Genomic DNA, 19,263 nt, shown 5'->3' with positions numbered 1-19,263 from the left:
CTTGGCGCCTTATGTAATCCAATTCCGGAGCTGCACCAGACCGAGCTCTGCTTCTCCATCACCAGCTTACAATCCACTTGCATTACTCTTTACTTGCAGAATTTCATCTATTTCTGCTTTATACCACTATCTTCTGCTCGCCCACTCGATAACTACCCCTCCCACGCCGCTTCGATTTCCCCCCGACTTGGTCCCCAGCTACCATCAGAAATGGCCAACGAGGGCGAACGGCCAACCTCCGCCGACAAGGGCAAGGGCAAGGTTGATGAAGTTCATGATCTGAACAACAAGAACACTGAAAATGGCGAAAAGCCAGCAGACGAAAAGAAGAAAGACGAGAAGTCTCAAGATGGTACGTTGCGATAAGCCAAGGTTCTTGCAACGGAGCATGCGGTTTCTCTCAAGAGTCCACCGTGGCACTCAAAGCAACATTCTAACAGAAATTCTCTATAGAGGAACTCAGCGAAGAAGATCAGCAATTGAAGAGCGAACTTGAAATGCTCGTTGAGCGGTTAAAGGTACCGTCATTCTCCTGTCCCGTGCGCATAACACAATGACGTTAATCATCTCTTTTGTTCTCAATAGGAACCGGATACCACGCTCTATGGCCCTGCTTTGGACGCAATCAAGAACTTTATCAAGACTTCTACATCCTCCATGACAGCTGTCCCTAAGCCTCTCAAGTTCCTCCGACCGCATTATGATGGCTTGGCAGAGCTATACGAGAAATGGGTTCCAGGCCCCGTGCAGGTGAGTTCTACAGCGCTTGCGTCGCTTTGTGATGATCTAACGATATTATATTTCTAGAACTCGTTGGCTGATATGCTGTCCGTTCTTGGAATGACCTACGGAGACGAAGAGAAGCTGGAAACCATCAAATACCGCCTGCTGGCTAAATCGGAGGACCTTGGCTCCTGGGGTCACGAGTATGTCCGACATCTCGCACTGGAGATCGGGCAAGAATATCAGAACCGGTTGAACGCAGACCAGGATACCCAGGATCTAGTGGATCTTGCGTTGTCTTTGGTGCCCTATTTCCTGAGTCATAATGCTGAAGCCGATGCGGTTGATCTCATGAGCGAACTGGAAATCATCGAAGATATCCCCCAATTCGTTGACGAGAACACATACGCACGAGTCTGCTTGTATATGGTCAGCATGGTCAATCTCCTCACTTACCCTGAAGATCAGCAATTCCTCCGAACCGCCCACGGTATCTACGTCCGTTACAACAAACTTTCGCAAGCAATCGTGCTCGCTATCCGGTTGAACGACACCGAGCTTATCAAGAGTGATATCCACGCCACGACCGACAAGGCTTTGAAGAAACAGATGGCCTTCCTTGTCGCCCGGCAGCAGATCTGGCTCGACCTTCCGGCTGAGGATGAGGAGGGGGAGGCGTTGGCTGATTGTCTCAACAACACTTCCATTCCGAAGCACTTCAAATCTTTGGCCAAGGAACTCAACATTCTCGACCCCAAGATGCCAGAAGATATCTACAAGACACACCTTGAGAGCAGTCGCGGAGCCGGCCTCACCAATCTTGATTCGGCACGACACAACTTGGCCAGCGCATTTGTCAATTCATTTGCTAACGCCGGCTTTGGTAACGATAAGATGATGCTAGTGGAGGGTGACAAGGGCCCGTGGGTGTGGAAGACCAAGGACGATGGCATGCTTTCCACAACTGCGTCTCTGGGTATGCTGCTACACCGTGATGTTGAGGATGGGTTGGATAAGATCGACAAGTTCACCTACGCGCAAGAAGACCAGGTCAAGGCTGGTGCATTGCTCGCCATTGGTATCCTGAACTCCGGCGTCCGACTGGACTCCGACCCCGCTCTTGCCCTCTTGAGCGACCCTGACAACCTTGAGGCGAAGAACGTACCAATGAGAGTTGCATCCATCATGGGTCTTGGTCTGGCATATGCCGGCTCCAACAAGGAAGAACTGCTTGAGGTTCTCCTTCCCATTGTGGAGGATGCCTCACTAGACATGCAGCTGTCTGCCATGGCAGCAGTTTCACTAGGTCTCATCTTTGTCGGTTCATCAAACCACCAGGTTAGCGAGGCGATCGCGACGACCTTGATGGATGAGGAGCGTCAGAAGCAGCTCAAGGACAAGTGGACAAGGTTTATGGCCCTTGGTTTGGCACTTTTGTACTTCGGCCGCCAAGAGGAGGTTGATGTCATTCTTGACATCCTTAAGGCAGTCGATCACCCCATGGCCAAGCCCACATCAGTCCTTGCCTCAGTATGCGCTTGGGCAGGCACCGGTACAGTTCTCAAGCTACAAGAGCTCCTCCACATCTGCAATGACATCATTGAAGAGAAGGAGGAGAACAAGGGCGATGAGCTTGTTCAGTCGTACGCTGTTCTCGGTTTGTCTCTCATTGCCATGGGTGAGGATGTTGGACAAGATATGATTCTTCGCCAGTTCGGTCACCTCATGCACTATGGATCTCCCAACATCCGTCGGGCAGTTCCCCTGGCTATGGGTTTGATCAGCCCTAGCAACCCACAAATGAAGGTTTACGATACACTGTCCCGGTACAGTCACGACAATGACAACGAAGTTGCCATTAACGCCATCTTCGCCATGGGTCTCTGTGGTGCCGGTACCAACAATGCCCGTCTTGCACAGCTTCTCCGGCAATTGGCCAGCTACTACCATCGTGACCAGAACTCATTGTTCATGGTTCGCATCGCACAGGGTCTCCTACACATGGGCAAGGGTACCATGACGCTTAATCCCTTCCACACCGACCGACAGGTCCTTTCCCGTGTCTCAGCAGCGGGTTTGCTTACTGTGCTTGTATCACTCATTGATGCCAAGCAATTTATCCTCGCCGAACACCACTACCTGCTCTACTTCCTCATCACCGCCATGTTCCCCCGATTCCTTATTACCCTCGACGAGGACCTTCAGCCACTCACTGTCAACGTCCGCGTTGGCCAGGCTGTGGACGTGGTTGGCCAGGCGGGTCGGCCCAAGACTATCACTGGATGGCAAACTCAGAGCACGCCAGTGCTCCTGGCACACGGCGAGAGAGCCGAGCTTGAGGATGAGCAGTACATCCCTCTGAGCAGCACTCTCGAAGGCTTGGTTATCTTGCGCAAAGTATGTATCCTTATCCCAGTCCAAATAGCCAGTACTAACCTATCTTCTAGAACCCGGACTATGAAAGCCCTGAATAAGCAAGCTAGACTAGATATTCCCCGATTTACATCCATTGCTCGCAACCAGCGGGACTCGTGTAGTGGTCGGGTTATCGTTGGATCTAATGTAGTATTCAGAACGAATGAAGAATAGCATGGATTTATATTACAAGTTCTATATCTGTTTGGCTTCTACTGCAACTGCCTGGAACTTTGACTAGCTTACATATGTGAGCCTATACGAGTATACATAGTAGACACTCAGCTTAAACTACCCGCCTAATTTTCATGTGAATTAGAAACGTATCAAGCCATAACGTTGGAATCATCGCATGATGTTATCCAAATGAAGGCGAAGCTATCTATCAAGGTTCTCAGCCAAAATAGGAAATAGGGTTTAGGGCTAGGTCCTTATCAACTTTTTTCCTCCGCTGTATCGTTGACTGGTCCAACTTGTCTTGAAGTTATAGTCTTCAACGAATCAATTTAGGGAAATTGGAAGAAAGTGAAAAGCTCCTTCATTCCCTCGCAACCATGAAACTCGACGCTAAGGCTATTCGCTACCTCACATCCGAGGATTTTCGAGTTCTTGCAGCGGTACTTATCGGCCCCTCCTCTTCAATTTACCCCGCGATGTTCTCGATTTGAGAGCGTTATATCGCGCATTCTTCATTGGCTAACCTGGTGGATTGTTCTAGTGTGAAGCTGGCAGCCGGAACCATGAGGTCGTTCCAACGCCGTTGATCTCACAGCTTTCGGGCCTCCGAGGCGGCAGCGGTGTCAACCGTGCAATCTCAAACCTCGCGAAAATCAACTTGATTGCAAAGGTCAAAAACTCCAAGTGTATGCATCCCATTCACTTGCGCATTTGATCCCGCCACTAATACAAGCATGTTGCATATAGATGACGGCTACCGACTCGCATATGGAGGATTGGATTATCTTGCGCTGAACGCGCACCAAAAGTCAAAAGTCATCTACTCAGTCGGCAACCAAATCGGCGTGGGAAAGGAATCAGACATCATCGTGGTGGCAGATGCCACTGGTGCGCAGCGCATTATGAAAATTCACCGTCTCGGCCGTATCTCGTTCCGAACAGTCAAGACAAACCGCGACTACCTACGACACCGCAGCTCAGCCTCATGGATGTACATGTCTCGATTGGCAGCGATGAAGGAGTTTGCTTTCATGAAGGCTTTGCGCGAGAATGGATTCTCCGTACCCGATCCCATTGCCCAGAACCGACACACTATCGTCATGAGTCTAATCGACGCTTTCCCGCTGCGCCAAATTGCTAAAGTCGCCAACCCCGCTGGGCTATACTCCGAGCTTATGAATATGATCTTGGAGCTTGCGCGATATGGTCTTATCCACGGTGATTTCAACGAGTTCAATATCCTTATCAAGGAAGAGCTGGCACCTGAAATGAAGGGGAAAGAGCTCACTGAGGAAGAGGAAGATGAGCATATCCGGCTGGTCCCGGTTCTCATTGATTTCCCGCAGATGTTGTCCGTCGACCATGCTAACGCTGAAATGTACTTTGACCGTGATGTGGAATGTATCAAGCGGTACTTCAAGCGCAAGTTCCACTTCGTGAGCGACTCAACAGGCCCTACTTTTGCCGAGGCTAGGAAGTTGCTCGTGAAGAATCCTGGAAAGCGTCTGGATGTCGAGGTTGAGGCCACTGGTTTCTCGCGCAAAATGGCCCGTGAGCTTGAGGCTTATATGGCAGATGTGGGAGTCAAAGGAGATGGGGAGGCTTCTAAGGATAGTGACGATGAGGATGATGATGAGGCCGAGTCTGGATCTGAAGACGAGGAGGGTGGTGCCCTTGATACTAAGTTCTCCGAAGATGTCGATGACAGCACCAAGCGGTTAGAGGAACTTCGAGTCTCGGGATCATCGGAGCAGTAAAAGGAAATGATCTTGGGCTTTTTAATGACTATTTACGATGAATAAAGCATGTAATATAGGTTTCAACATTTTCCTATCAACGGATGTCTTCTAGGATACCCAAACTCTTCATTTAGGAAATATCAATAACATCACATTTCACATCTTTTCCACTACCTATATTCTATATCCTGTGATTAATGCTTCTTATATTCTGAACACGACAAAACCATATAAATTGTACCTAACATATTAAAGACACAGTGTAATTCGAACTGTTGTGTTCAACTATTGGCGTATACTTGGAAGTCATGTGACCAGATCGGCCAACGCAGTTTTGATGGATCCGCAAGCACCTCCAACCCCCAGATTCATCCACTCAACAACACGATGGTGCGTCTCAGCAGTGTCCAAGCGAAAGCTCTGCGCCGCCTGCAGAACCAGGCTGCAGTCCAAGCACCACCGAAACCCAAATGGCCCAGCAACGTCGGCAAGCCCGTGTACCTGTACGTTGCCCAAAATTTCCAGGAACCCGGACTCGGCTCGACCAAAACAGCATCCCAGCAGTCTTGATCGGCTCAATCGGACATTCACCACGAAATAAAAAAGAACCAGAACTAATTCCCCGTCTCATTAGACCTCAATTCCGCGTCGCTCTAGTTCGAACCCCCAACCTCACCCCCCGATATGCTCAATTCCGCGTCCCCCTCAACTTCAACAAGTTCGACCTCCGCAGCTACCTATGGCACTTGTACGGAGTCGCATCTCTCGGCATCCGCAGTTACGTCCAGGCACAACCAATCACACGAGTTTCGCGCGATGGAAAGGGTTTCGGCCCGTGGCGTCGACCTAAGTCGCAGAAGCGCATGACCGTTGAATTGAAGGAGCCCTTCGTGTACCCCGAGGCGCCCAAGGATCTGACCCCGTATGTGACGCCCTTCCTTACCATTCTCGTTCTTTCCATGTTCAATTCCTTTTTCTTGCTCTGTATTCCCAATACAGATGCACCAAACTGAACATCATGACTAACCAATTTCTACTAATAGATGGGAGCATGAAAGCTGGGCAAAGGCCGAGCAGTTCCAGATCGACCTACAAGAAAAGGAGAACCCTAAGCCGAACAAGGGTGAAAAGCCTGATCAAGAGTTGCGCAATGCCTACAAGGAGCAGGCCCAGGCACTGCTCGAGAAGAAGGAGACTTGGCGACCAACCTGGAAGGCTTTGGGCCTGGAGCCACGCAAGGTCACTAAGAATGGAGGGTTCATCGCTTCTTCTACGCTGCCGGCTTGGTATACTAAGGGTCGGAAGCACGGAGCGCGGTAATCGGTTTTGACGGGATTCATTGCATTGTTCTTGATGGTTTTTTTTTCTCCCGACATTGGGGAAAAGTGGTGTTTCTTGCTCTATCTTCTGATCCATGTTATTTGGACTGGATCTATGTATTATACTCTTGGGGTAGATTGTATACATCTTGAAAATGGCGTATCATCTTTTCTGATCTGGTCAACGCTTATATGAATCTTTCAAGGTAACATTGAAACATATTTTGTAAGGTAATGTAGTAGAACTGAACACAGTATGTTTGGTGATATAGACACTAAATAATAACTGGCAAAAACGCATCACGAAAGACAAGATTAAATACAAGTCACAGGGGCCTCGGCCTATTATACGCTATGCAAAAGTGAGGGTGGGGACCGAAATGTTGGACAAATGAAAGGGTAAAGCGCCTTGAAACTTGAGGTCTTGAGAACTACAGTCGGCTCTCAACGAAGCTCATCGCGTGGTGGCTCGGCCACTGCGCATCGGGCCAGATTTGGCGAAGACCTTCCCAAATGTGCCTGTGAACAGTTGTTAGCAATTGACTAAATTATTACTGGGAAGAGATGGCATACTTGACATAGATGATTTCCAGACCATCCTTGACTTCCTGTGGGACATCCTTGACGTCTTTGCGGTTGTGGTCCGGCAGCAGCACAGTCTTGACACCCGCGCGCAGAGCACCAATCAGCTTCTCTTTGATACCACCCACAGGCATGACCCGGCCGCGGAGGGAGACCTCGCCGGTCATGGCGATCTGTGGTGGGACAGGCTTGTTGCTGAACAAGGAGATCAAGGCAACAGTGTGAGCAAGACCAGCAGAGGGACCATCCTTGGGGATAGCGCCGGAGGGGCAGTGGACGTGCAGGCTACGGCTCTTCATAATATCTTCATTGGGATCGTGGGTGAGACCGAGCTCGAAGGAGTGTGCCTTCACCCATGTGAGGGCTACTTCCACAGATTCCTTGAGCACGTCGCCCAGCTTACCGGTTAGCTGGACACGTCCATTTCCGGGCATGTCTGCAACCTCGATGAACAGGATGCTGCCCTGGCCGCCGGTAGAGTAGGCGACAAGGCCCGTGACCACACCGGGACGACTGTGTTGCTCGGCGATCTCTTCCTCAAATCGCTCGGTTCCCAGGATATCCTCCAAATCATCGGCTGTTACAACAGGATTATAATCGCTTAGGCGGTCGGCGTCCCCAGCGTCGGCATATTGAACAGCCTTGTGGCGACATATAGAGCCAAGTTCCCGCTCTAAGTTGCGTACACCTGACTCACGGGTGTACCCGGTGATGGTCTTATCAATCACCTCATCGGACATATTTACCTGGCCCTCGGTGAGACCGTTAGATCTAATCTGCTTCGGGATCAGGTGTTGCTTGGCAATGTGCCTTTTCTCAACAGTGGTGTATCCAGACAGGGAGATTGTCTCCATGCGGTCAAGCAGAGGTGCCGGGATCGTTTCAAGGGAGTTGGCAGTAGCAAGGAAAAGAACCTTGCTCAGATCGATAGGGATATTGATGTAGTGGTCAGTGAAGGTGTGATTCTGCTCGGGATCAAGGACCTCCAGCATGGCGGCAGACGGGTCGCCTTGGAAGTTGGCGCCGCCGACCTTATCAATCTCATCGAGCAGAATGACGGGGTTTGCAACGCCGACCTTCTTCAAACCATTCACAATCAAACCGGGCATAGCTGCAACGTATGTGCGTCTGTGGCCCCGGATTTCCGCCTCATCTCTGACACCACCAAGGGAGATCCGGTGGAATTTCCGACCAAGCGAGGCGGCAACAGACCTAGCTAGACTGGTCTTACCAGTACCAGGGGGGCCGACCAGAAGCAAGATAGGGGATTTGTCGGTCATACGCTTGGACTTGAGGATCTCCAGGCGGGTCTCCAACGCAACCCGGTCAGCCTCTGACAGCAGGGGAATATCCTTCTCGACATCTCCCACTGCCGAGGCGTCCAAGTCCCTGGACAGTCCTGAGATCTGGCGTTCAACATCCGAGTTGGTGGACTGCTTTAAGCGCAGCACAGCCAAATACTCCAAGAGTCGCTTCTTGATTCGATCCAGACCGTAGTGGTCCTCATCCAGCTGCTTCCTGGCGTTCTTCAATGTGTCTGGTCCAAGCTGATCCTCTGTCACCTTGGTCCATGGGATTTCTGCTAGGTTTTCCAGATAAGTCCGGCAAACACCGTATTCGGCGTTGGCAGGGTTCATCTTTCGCAGGCGTTTCAATTCCTTGTCCGCAACCTTTCGAGCTTCGGGGCTAAGCTGCGCATCGTTCAGCTTCTGTTGTAGTTCATCTATTTCATTGGGCTCCTTCTCTTCTTCATTGCCACGCCCGCCAGGGGGGGCCATGCCGGAGAGACCTGAAATTGCACGCTTTGCGAGCAGCTCACGTTCACGGGGGTCAATCTTGCTGATATCCATCCCGGAGGAGGGGAACGAAGTTGCGGTAACCGATGTAACCCTAACACTACTCTTAATATGCTGTGCCTGTCTGGTGAGGATCTCAACAACCCTCTCCAACCGTTCCTTAACATCCAGTGAGCCGAGGATACGTAGCTTTTCCTCAAAGCTTGCGTCAGATACATCTGCCATAAAGTCTGCCAGCTTGCCCGCTTGTGTCAATTCTGTCTTTGATATATAGAGCTCGAACTTTCGGGCAACGAGTGGCGAAAGACGAGATGAAGCTGCCGACAGCAATGAGGATAGGCGCAGGAGAGTAAGAAGCTCCCGAGAGAGCTGTCTCAATTGCTGGAATAGTTCAGCGACTTCTGCGTCACCTTGGCCAGAGTCTAGAAGCATAGGAAAGATGATTAGCCACGTGATCTTTATACTTTGTTCGCGGAGACTAACTGGATTCATCATGAATGAAGATCTCGGCCTCAAAGTATGGCCGCTCTCGAAGGACCTTCTTAATAGAGAATCTTTGCGAGCCTTGGACAAGCAAAAATGGTTCGGCATAGGCACGGCGCTGAACTCCGATGACTTTACCAATGGTTCCGTATCGAAACAGGTCCTCTTTTCGTGCCTGACCGGCATCAATCGAGTCATATTCCTCCTTTCGCTCTGAGTCAGAATCCTCGCCGTCAAGTAGCTTATTTCCATCTCGGCTTAGGAATGGTGAGTCGAGTGGAACACAGCCGAAAGTAATAGTATTCGCATCTCGCTTCGAAGGTCTGTCCACGAGTGACGAAAGAAGATTGGCGAGGTCGGGACGGTTGGCGACTGGAATGCGTAGAGTCACGCCGGGTAGCAGTACCGAGCCCTTGGCAAGAGGTACGAGAGGAATCTTGGTGGTTCTACCGTTAGATCCCATCTTGTACGGGCCCTAGTGATGATGAAATAGGGTGGCAAAGATGGGGAGGGATCAAGGTGTAAGTGTATGAGGGGGTATACGATGGGGGGAATGTGAGAATCGGAGAATATGGAGAGGGGAAAGGTTAATGAATTATAAGACCTCGGGGGATGGAGGTTCCAGAATCACGTAGCGAAGTCCGGGGGAGATAAGTCGCATGTTCTTGTAATCTCCACGTCCCGAAGCCGAGGTTGACGATCTATGGGGAAGCATTTGAGGACTTCCCTGCTTAATTACCTATAGTTTACATTAAATTTTATAGATCTACGTTTTACTATGAGTTTACTATTACCCATTGATTTTTCCATTTCCTAGACTGTTCTTTATATTTAAATGCTGTAGGTACCTCTAGGACTTGGAATTACCGGGTCTGCACGTGTCCCGTGATCGGAGCTCTCCAAATCCACTTTTGCCTCTTCGCCTGACTTTCCTCGGCTGTTTGGAATCCTGCGGGCATAGCTTCATACAACGTACACGTCAACTCGCGTTATTTCCAATATTGAATCGTGTATTATTCAACATACGCCTTATTTACCCCTCAAAATGGCTACCCCCGCCCCCAGAAAGACCATCACTATCGGCACCCGGAAATCAAAACTGGCTCTGCTCCAGACACACATGGTCCTCGACGCATTGAAGAAAGCATTCCCTGAATACGAATATAAGGTTTTCTCCAAGGAAACAGCCGGTGATCTGAATACTACCATCGCACTGCGGGACTTCACCACCAAAAACCTATGGACGGAGGAATTGGAGGAATTGATGATCGGTGGACAAGTCGATATTATCGTGCACTCGCTGAAAGGTTTGTTTATGTCTTAATATCAAACGGCGTTGCTGTTCCAACGGTAGAAATGCTGACGCCTTGTTTGAAATTATCAGATGTCCCCACTACTCTCCCCTCTTCCTGCAAGCTAGGCCCGAGCATGCCCCGCGAAGATAGCAGAGATGTCCTTGTGGTGAAACAAGGTTTGCCATACAAGAGTCTCTCCGAGATCCCCGCAGGATCCGTAGTTGGAACCTCATCCATCCGCCGCACAGCCCAATTGGCCCGGAAATACCCCCACCTTAAGGTCCAGGATGTCCGTGGTAACATCGGTACTCGCCTGTCAAAGCTAGATGCTGAAGATAGCCCTTACACCTGTGTCATTCTGGCCGCTGCTGGTCTGCTGCGTCTGGATTTGGCGGATCGTATCGCCCAATATTTGGACTCCAAGAACAGTGGCATGCTCTATGCTGTTGGACAGGGTGCCCTCGGCATCGAAATTCGCAAGGAGGACACTGATCTGCAGGCCATGTTGGATATTATTGGTCATCAGGACACCACATTCTCGGTCTTGGCTGAGCGAAGTCTTCTGCGGACTCTGGAGGGAGGCTGCAGTGCCCCGCTGGGCGTCGAAACCGAATGGATCCAAAATGCACAGGGTTCTAAACAGCTACGAATGCGGTCTGTTGTTGTCAGTGTCGATGGCAAAGAATGCGCCCAGGTAGAATTGGATGCCGATGTCAACTCTGCTGAAAGTGCTGAGGCCTTCGGCATCACTGTCGCCAAGGCCCTGGTGGCTGACGGCGCTGGAGATATCCTCGAGGCTATTCAGCAAAACAAGACTAAGGAGAGCGTTTCTACTGCGGTTTGAATGTTCGAATAGATTTTTACTGTAACTAGGCAGATATACCCTGTGAAAAATGAAGTGAACGAGTTTTCTTGTCTGGTATAGTCGTACTCGCTCAGGATATCAAGAATATTCACCAAAACTCCGTCTATCGTGGCTTTATGGCTTTTTGGACTGTAGTAAAGCAGCTCTGTTCATGTCGGGCATTTAAAATCATCCACGATTCAGTGTGTTGCCAGCACCCTTCGGATTAGCTTCTGTGAACTCGTCCCAATTTCGTGCCTTCATCGTTTCCTGGTCGGCAATGTTGTGATCATCCTCGTCGACTTCCGGTTTGATGCCAGACTTCTCGCCTCCTCCTTCAATCACATTTCCTCGTCTGTGCTCTTCATCCAGATATTCCTCGATTGTCATAGTAGGAAGGTTATGGCCCGGACGAAAGACTCCTTGTTGCATTTCTGCGCGTCGGCCCAACAACGTAAACGGCTGCATTGGCTTTCCTTTGCTGTTCAGGATAGGGCCACCTCTGCCTCCTCTCAAAAGTTGCGACATTGAAGGATCCAAGCGCTCTGAGTAATTTAAGCCTCCGATATTGCTTCGCTGCCTGGGATCGTCTGTCGGCGGGGGTCGGGGTGGCGCGTTGCGCATGGCTGAAAGTATCGACAGTTCCTGGATCAGAAGATCTAAGGCCTGGAAGGTCTGGTGGGTGTAGAGCTGAAGCTCTGCTAGGTAAAGGGATCGTGTATCATCATCGTCGCTTTGCAGTTGAGCTTCGTTGCGAGCGAAGTACTTTAAATAGGGTCAGCACGAACCTCAAACAATATTTAGGAACAAATCCTACATACCTCTAGTTTCTGCTTGAGCTCTTTTTCTTCCCGAAAGCGTGTCACTTTAATTTCCCGTCTAGCGGCGGCATCGTTGGCTGGCATGAGGGTAAAAGAGGTCGGGTTGGCCATGTATTGCTTGAAGAGCTTCCTATCGCCGTCGGAGAGTAGTAGATATTCATCCAAGCGCATCAGGTATTTCTCGTATTCTTCGAGCGCGCCCTTGAGGACAGCTTCACGGTCTGAGGTAGCAGCTCGCTGCATGAGCTCGGCTAGATGATATTCCAGTGTCATGTACCTGGATAACAAATCAGTCGAATGGTCAACGCAATGCTAGAAAGGTAACTTACTGGATATCATTGGTTGAAATATCGTCCAACAGCTCATTAGAACTAAACAGGGACAGCATGCTCACTTGACGCTGGCATTCTCGGAATTTAACAATCGCCGAATTCACCTCATCTCGGTAGGTCTCGGCGTTGGTGTCACCCCGCAATCCTAAAGCACGATATTGCTCCTTTGCTGATGCAAATAGAGAGCGCAGGTTCTGTGGTTCCTCCATGGTTTGAATTAGGTAGAAGATAGGGCAGAGACAGGTCCCCGCGATTTGGATCTGAGTTTTGGAAATCCGATAGCCGCGATAAGATTCTATCCGATAAGCCTTCGATAAGGCCGATACTTCTATGGACTTCCAGAAGGGTATTGACTTGAATTAGAACTATACACATTAGTTCGAAGGATATTATTATAAGAGAGTTAATATCTTCTATCTATATGCTAAATACATACTGATTAGTGGATTATGCATTGATAGATTCATCCCACTCTTAATCTCCTCTCTGTTACATTTGGTCTATCTTCGGATAGTCGTTTGTTTATATATAGTCTTACACATCTACCCTCTTATGTTACTCATTTTATTCTATCAATAGGCATCGTGAACTTACTTTAACATTGCCGTTGGAATAGCCTATATACATATATGAGCCCGCCCTACAGCCATGGATGTGATTTCTTATTGTAATCCTATTGTAAACGGCCTTACTACATGGACAAGAAAGAAATTCAATCTCAGACACAAAAAAAAAGACGAAGGCAATCACTCATCTGTCAAACACAGAGTGCCATTTTTGTACAGTACCGCAAATGAATCTACGGAAATGTACATGCGACATGCGACCTGTCACTCTCACCTCACTTATGAGAAATCCATACCTAACTAGGAAGGAGAAGCAGCGCATGTCGTTTCTTCCTTCCAATTCAGATACCGCTTCCTCTCTCACCCCGGGATCGACTACACATGTGCCACGTTTATTTGATCTTCCTATTCAACATCTCTTCTTCTTCAACATATCCTAGCGCAGGATAAAGTCATCAACATGGAGCCAGACGACACCGCTTCAGACCTATCTGGCGATGAAGCCGTGGTCTCACGACCGACCGAACCACACAAACACAGAGCTCAGAATGCTACCTTCACTGCACTGTAAGTCTACAATATATTGATTTTCAAAGCCAAGTTATGCTAACAGCTTGAAAGACTCGAAGAGCATGTTATCAACGGGTCAAGCAACGGCCCCAATGGGGCACATGTGGAACTATCTGACGCGGAACTTTCAACTGCTCGTTTGCTTGCAAGTACAGAGGCCGGCGGCGGAGTCCTGGACCCCCGTGAATACCAAATCGAGCTCTTTGAAAGAGCAAGGGCTCGCAACACTATCGCAGTTCTCGACACAGGGTCTGGGAAGACTTTAGTGGCTGTGCTTTTGCTCAAGCACATTCTCCAAATCGAACTGAACAAACGTGCAAATGGTGGAAAACCTCGCGTTGCCTTTTTCCTGGTGGACAGTGTCACGTTGGTCTTTCAACAGTCTGCGGTCTTGAGAAATAATCTTGATCAAAGAGTCGCTCATTTTTTCGGCAATCTAGGACCTGATCTCTGGGATAAGGAGACGTGGAACAAACACCTCGAAAAGTATATGGTGATAGTATGCACGGCAGAAATCCTGAACCAGTCTCTACTCAATGGCCATGTGTCGATTGATCAGATCAATCTTCTGATCTTCGACGAAGCTCATCATGCCAAAAAGGAGCATCCATATGCTCGGTATGTAACCCATTGTTCAATTATCGCATGATGACAAAAGCTGATATTTATTAGTATCATCCGAGACACATATCTGAAAGCGGATCCCGAAAAGCGTCCAAGGATCTTTGGGATGACTGCTTCTCCAGTGGATGCTAAGTGTGACATAGCGGAAGCAGCAACGTGAGCACCCCAAAACAAAGAAAAGTGAAAACTTCTGCTAACTCCATATAGTCAACTTGAGACTCTTTTAGACAGTCGCATTGCAACAACATCGGATCTTGCCCTCCTACGAAATTTCGTCAACAAGCCAATGGAGGAGGAATGGGTCTACGACAAGCTTCCTCCGGTATTTGAAACCAAACTACATGGCATTCTGAAAACAAAGTATGGGGATATGGCAATTCTTGAAGGGGCGTTTCGTTTTGCATCGGTTGCAAGCTCGGAATTAGGGGCTTGGTGCGCAGACCAGGTATGGGCTCTGGCCCTAGCGGACGAAGTGCTGCCTAAGCTGGAGGGCAGCATTGGCAAAATCGATTCGGATCCCCAGGATTCTGAAAAGGCCTCCGAGGATATCAAGCGGATCCAAGAAGCCAACCAGCTCGTCAAGGAATACATTGCAAACGAGGCATTTATCCCAAATGATATTAGCTCCAAAGTCGAACTTTTGATGAGAAAGTTGCAAGAACAGTTTGCAAAGTCACCGGATACCAAATGCATTGTGTTCACTCAACGGCGCAATACAGCTAAAGTATTGTTGCAACTATGCGAAAAGCTACAAGTCCCCAACCTCCGTCCTGATGTCTTGGTTGGGGTCCGCAAAGGAGATGCCCTGGGAATGAATTACACATTTCGTCGGCAGTTTCTTGTCTTGGTCAAGTTCCGAAAAAGTGAAGTCAACTGTTTGGTAAGATTTTATACAAACCGAAAAACCGTCATAGACATGATCTAATCGTTCTTAGTTTGCAACATCGGTCGCGGAAGAAGGCCTTGACATCCCAGACTGTAACCTGGTGGTTAGGTAAGGTATCGATCGCTTTAATCACTGCTGTTGTTTATACTGACTGAGAAAGATTCGACCTGTATGACACAGTTATTCAATACGTGCAAAGTCGCGGCCGTGCCAGACGCGCCGACTCTGTGGTAAGATTTCCTCCGTTTTTCTGTGCAAATTGATTTACTTACCACTTTACAGTACGCAACGATGGTGGAGAGTGGCAATCGTAGCCATAGCATGAGACTACAGGAAGTTCGAAGAGCAGAGGTAAGGGTCCTTTCTAGGTGACTTGGCACTGGACTTAACTGACATCAACAGCATCTCATGAAGAATTTTTGCAACATGCTGCCGGACGATCGAAAATTGTACGCAGATGATCATGATATGGGAGTACTTATCCACGAGGATGGCCGGAAGAGAACATACACCATCCCGAGTACAGGTGCTATGTTGACCTATCGCCATGCGATTGGTGTTTTAGCACGATTTGCCAGTTCATTGGTAAGATCTAAATTTTGTCTATTCACTTGGATTATAAAGCTAACAGTGATACGCCTCAGCAATATGAAAATGAGATCTCGGCCATGGTCGCATACATTGTCATGTCAGAAAACGAATCATTCAGCTGTGAGATAATTCTGCCAGAGAAATCGCCTGTGCGAAGAGTGATTGGGTGTTCCGAACCAAAGAAATCACTCGCGAAGCAATCCGCTGCTTTTGATGCATGTTTACTGCTTCGCAAAAAGAATCTGTTGGACGAGCACTTCAACTCTGTCTACCACAAACGACTACCCGCGATGAGAAATGCCAAATTAGCCATTACATCAAAGAGGACTGATCAGTACAGAATGCGTACCAAGCCCACAATCTGGGCCCGGCAACAGGGAACCACTCCAACACGCCTCTACGCCATAGTTATTCGTCTCATCCCATCAGAGCCTCTGAATCGGCCTCACGGAAGTATCGCCTTGCTGACACGAGAGAGGATCGCATCAATACCAAGTTTCCCGGTCTTCTTGGACGATGATATCGAGACTACAGTCAAGTCTTTGTGTATTGACGGGTGCCTTGAGGTTGCTTCTGAAGAGCTCGAAATTGTGACTAAATTTACGCTTGCTGTTTTCCACGATGTGTTTCACAAAACCTACAAACACGTCTCAGAACAGTTTCCGTACTGGCTTGCGCCTGCTCGAGAAGATGTGGACATTAGTACGTCGACAAGTCTCTTTGACATGATTGACTGGGCGGCATTGCACTACGTCCGAGATAACCCCAAGATTATGTGGTCTGCTGATATGGAGCCGGAATCGTTGCTAACTCGATTCATTTACGACGACTGGAATGGAAAGTATCGGTACTTCCCGCTTGCTATAGACCCCAATCTACGTCCTTCAGATCCACCCCCATCCTATGCACCATCTCGAAAGTGGTCAGACGACATCATGAATTGGTCCTTGAGTTTGAGCAAAAACTCACGTCCGAAATTCTTTAACCGATGTATATGGACTCAACCAGTCTTACAGGCAGAGTTGGTCTGCCTTCGGCGCAATTTTCTTGACAAAGTGGCCGACGAAGAGAAAGAATCCAACTCGAGATGCGTCATTTGCCCTCAGCCCCTAGTTTTATCGGCGGTGAGTTTTCAGTATATGCTTTGGTCACCTAAGATGCTAATATGTAACCAGATTTCCATGCCGGTGGCCGCGACTTGTTTCGTCTTTCCAGCAATTATCACTCGAATGGAATCCTACCTGATTGCCCAGGAAGCATGCAAAATGTTAGGTCTTGGTAATATCAAGCTCGAATATGCTCTGGAGGCCTTCACTAAGGATTCGGACAATACTGAAGAGCACCGAAGCCTACAGATTCACGTTCAGCGAGGAATGGGAAAAAATTACGAGCGCCTCGAATTACTAGGAGACTCCGTCCTCAAGATGGCAACATCCATCTCGCTCTTCGTCCAAAACCCCGACGATGATGAGTACGACTATCATGTTAACAGAATGTGTCTCATCTGCAACAAGAACCTCTTCAAAAACGCAACTGAACTGAAGCTATATGAGTACATACGTAGTCGTGGGTTCTCTCGGTATGTTTTTCATATTTCATCCTGACAAGTGAATATTCAACTGACACTAAACCACAGGCATATGTGGTACCCCCCAGGTCTTTCGCTTGAGTATGGTCGGGACCATGCCAAATTTTTCGCTAGTGAAGGCAAGCATTCCCTAGCTGAAAAAACCATAGCAGATGTCTGCGAGGCATTAATAGGGGCGTCGTTGCTCTCGGGAGGTGATGACAATCGTTATGACCTGGCCGTCAAAGCTGTGACCGTCTTCGTCAACAGCCAGAACCACACGGCAACCTCGTGGAAAGATTACATCTCTGCATATTCCATTCCTTCATACCAGAACAGGGTGGCCGATGGATTCGAAAAAAACCTGGCTCAGCAGATCTTCGAGAAGGTGGGTTATAAGTTCAAGTACCCCCGTCTTCTGCGGTCGGCTTTCACGCATCCATCTTATCCTTTGGCATGGGCCAAGGTGCCTTGCTATCAGCGGCTTGAGTTCTTGGGCGATGCACTCCTAGATATGGTGTGTGTGGAGCACTTGTTCCATCGGTTTCCCAACCGAGATCCGCAGTGGTTGACTGAACATAAGGTATGTGTTAGATTTAGTAAGTCGAAGTTACACAATCCCTGACTAACATTAATGATCAGATGGCTATGGTATCTAACAAATTTCTCGGTGCGTTGGCTGTGAAGCTAGGGCTCCATCTTCATCTTCAGCATTTCAGCAACCCTCTCATGATCCAGAACAGCAAATACGCAGAGGAACTTCAGCTTGCAGAAAGCGAGAGCAATGGCGAGGTAGACTATTGGCTTTCAACGTCAGATTCTCCAAAGGTAAGTTCTTCATTCAATATGGACATAATCCACATACTCACGAAATTACAGTGCCTTCCCGACATGCTTGAGGCTTATCTCGGTGCCATATTTGTTGATTCTGGCTTTGACTTCACAGTGATTGAGGCCTTCTTCAAAAGGCATATTCTGCCGTTCTTCCACGATATGTCTATTTACGACACGTTTGCAAACAGGCATCCAACGGTAAGCTCATCTCCTGCTCCTGAGATTATACCCTTCGTACTAATATGTCATAGACGTTCCTTCATAGCCAATTGACTCACAATTTCCGATGTACTGATTACTGCTTGAAATCCGCAGAGGTTCCTGCTGTGGAAGGAGAAACTCCCAGGGTCTTTGCTGCAGTTATGGTGCATGGTGAATCCATTGCTAGCGCAGTCGCATCTTCTAGTCGGTATGCTAAAGTGAGGGCTAGTACCCGGGCATTGGCTGTTATTGATGGAATGTCACTTTCTGAGTTCCAGGAGAAGTATCACTGTTCTTGTCAAGGTGATCAGGTCACCGTTGACCACGCAAACATCGGAACAGCAGTTTGACAGAGAAATCGTGGACGGCTGGGAAATTTGTTATTTTGTTTTATTTTAGTGATATTTTCCGAATACGATAATGTGGTCCTATTTATCAGGACCCCAGAAGTGGGAATGTACTTTGTATCTGTTCAATATAAAATAAGGTGAAGCTTATGCCTACAATGAGACCTCCGAGATATTGGGCCAAACCGAAGTCCCTGGATATACCGCCCTGTATACCGCCTTTTATATTGTGCCAGTTCTGCCAGTCTCAAACTCCAAATATAGTTAGCTTCTATACAAGTGATGTAGGGCTGTGAGGCTGGTAGTTAAAGGGTATACGTAGAAAAATCCATTGTATAAATTAAGCCTTTTTTTCGCTTTTTTTCACCGTCGACCTATCTAAAGAGAAAGATATTTGAGAAAACTACTAAACGAACCACTGGAAAGGCCAATGAAAATAGATCACCTGGCATGCGGCCCAGTATTCTTGTGGCAGTATATTCAAAGATCAGACGGTATAAAGAGCTGTATGTCTGGGTACATAGATTTGGCCCAATATTTCGGAGGTCCCA

The 19,263-nt window shown here is 48.4% G+C and overlaps 7 protein-coding genes across 7 annotated transcripts; 5 read left to right on the top strand and 2 right to left on the bottom strand.

Annotated features, from left to right (window-relative positions):
- Positions 1 to 210: 210 nt before the first annotated feature.
- Positions 211 to 3,197, top strand: PGRI_013120 (proteasome regulatory particle base subunit RPN1; the record flags this gene model as incomplete). The annotated part of the gene is made up of 5 exons (XM_040789025.1): positions 211 to 352; positions 454 to 518; positions 586 to 750; positions 808 to 3,120; positions 3,171 to 3,197. The coding sequence occupies 5 exons, from the start codon at positions 211 to 213 to the stop codon at positions 3,195 to 3,197; spliced, it is 2,712 nt and encodes a 903-aa protein (XP_040645978.1).
- A 495-nt stretch (positions 3,198 to 3,692) lies between these two features.
- PGRI_013110 (protein kinase RIO2) lies at positions 3,693 to 5,072 on the top strand (the record flags this gene model as incomplete). The annotated part of the gene is made up of 3 exons (XM_040789024.1): positions 3,693 to 3,755; positions 3,857 to 4,001; positions 4,063 to 5,072. The coding sequence occupies 3 exons, from the start codon at positions 3,693 to 3,695 to the stop codon at positions 5,070 to 5,072; spliced, it is 1,218 nt and encodes a 405-aa protein (XP_040645977.1).
- Positions 5,073 to 5,441: 369 nt separating this feature from the next.
- PGRI_013100 (mitochondrial 54S ribosomal protein uL23m) lies at positions 5,442 to 6,374 on the top strand (the record flags this gene model as incomplete). Its single annotated transcript, XM_040789023.1, has 3 exons — positions 5,442 to 5,557; positions 5,608 to 5,976; positions 6,098 to 6,374. The coding sequence occupies 3 exons, from the start codon at positions 5,442 to 5,444 to the stop codon at positions 6,372 to 6,374; spliced, it is 762 nt and encodes a 253-aa protein (XP_040645976.1).
- Positions 6,375 to 6,804: 430 nt separating this feature from the next.
- On the bottom strand, positions 6,805 to 9,697 carry PGRI_013090 (putative LON domain serine protease; the record flags this gene model as incomplete). The annotated part of the gene is made up of 3 exons (XM_040789022.1): positions 6,805 to 6,892; positions 6,947 to 9,173; positions 9,235 to 9,697. 3 exons carry the CDS (start codon positions 9,695 to 9,697, stop codon positions 6,805 to 6,807), a joined length of 2,778 nt encoding a protein of 925 aa, XP_040645975.1.
- Positions 9,698 to 10,279: 582 nt separating this feature from the next.
- Positions 10,280 to 11,373, top strand: PGRI_013080 (porphobilinogen deaminase; the record flags this gene model as incomplete). Its single annotated transcript, XM_040789021.1, has 2 exons — positions 10,280 to 10,541; positions 10,619 to 11,373. The coding sequence occupies 2 exons, from the start codon at positions 10,280 to 10,282 to the stop codon at positions 11,371 to 11,373; spliced, it is 1,017 nt and encodes a 338-aa protein (XP_040645974.1).
- A 189-nt stretch (positions 11,374 to 11,562) lies between these two features.
- PGRI_013070 (IGBP1/TAP42 family protein) lies at positions 11,563 to 12,735 on the bottom strand (the record flags this gene model as incomplete). The annotated part of the gene is made up of 3 exons (XM_040789020.1): positions 11,563 to 12,138; positions 12,195 to 12,471; positions 12,524 to 12,735. The coding sequence occupies 3 exons, from the start codon at positions 12,733 to 12,735 to the stop codon at positions 11,563 to 11,565; spliced, it is 1,065 nt and encodes a 354-aa protein (XP_040645973.1).
- Positions 12,736 to 13,552: 817 nt separating this feature from the next.
- On the top strand, positions 13,553 to 18,715 carry PGRI_013060 (uncharacterized protein; the record flags this gene model as incomplete). Its single annotated transcript, XM_040789019.1, has 14 exons — positions 13,553 to 13,659; positions 13,714 to 14,280; positions 14,335 to 14,442; positions 14,494 to 15,166; positions 15,222 to 15,280; positions 15,333 to 15,402; positions 15,455 to 15,523; positions 15,575 to 15,757; positions 15,817 to 16,887; positions 16,939 to 17,342; positions 17,400 to 17,913; positions 17,973 to 18,158; positions 18,210 to 18,362; positions 18,416 to 18,715. 14 exons carry the CDS (start codon positions 13,553 to 13,555, stop codon positions 18,713 to 18,715), a joined length of 4,464 nt encoding a protein of 1,487 aa, XP_040645972.1.
- Positions 18,716 to 19,263: the final 548 nt, after the last annotated feature.

Source organism: Penicillium griseofulvum (assembly GCF_001561935.1).
Source record: "Penicillium griseofulvum strain PG3 chromosome Unknown contig_80, whole genome shotgun sequence".
NCBI lineage: Eukaryota > Fungi > Ascomycota > Eurotiomycetes > Eurotiales > Aspergillaceae > Penicillium > Penicillium griseofulvum.
This window is presented reverse-complemented; position numbering and strand designations above follow the sequence as displayed.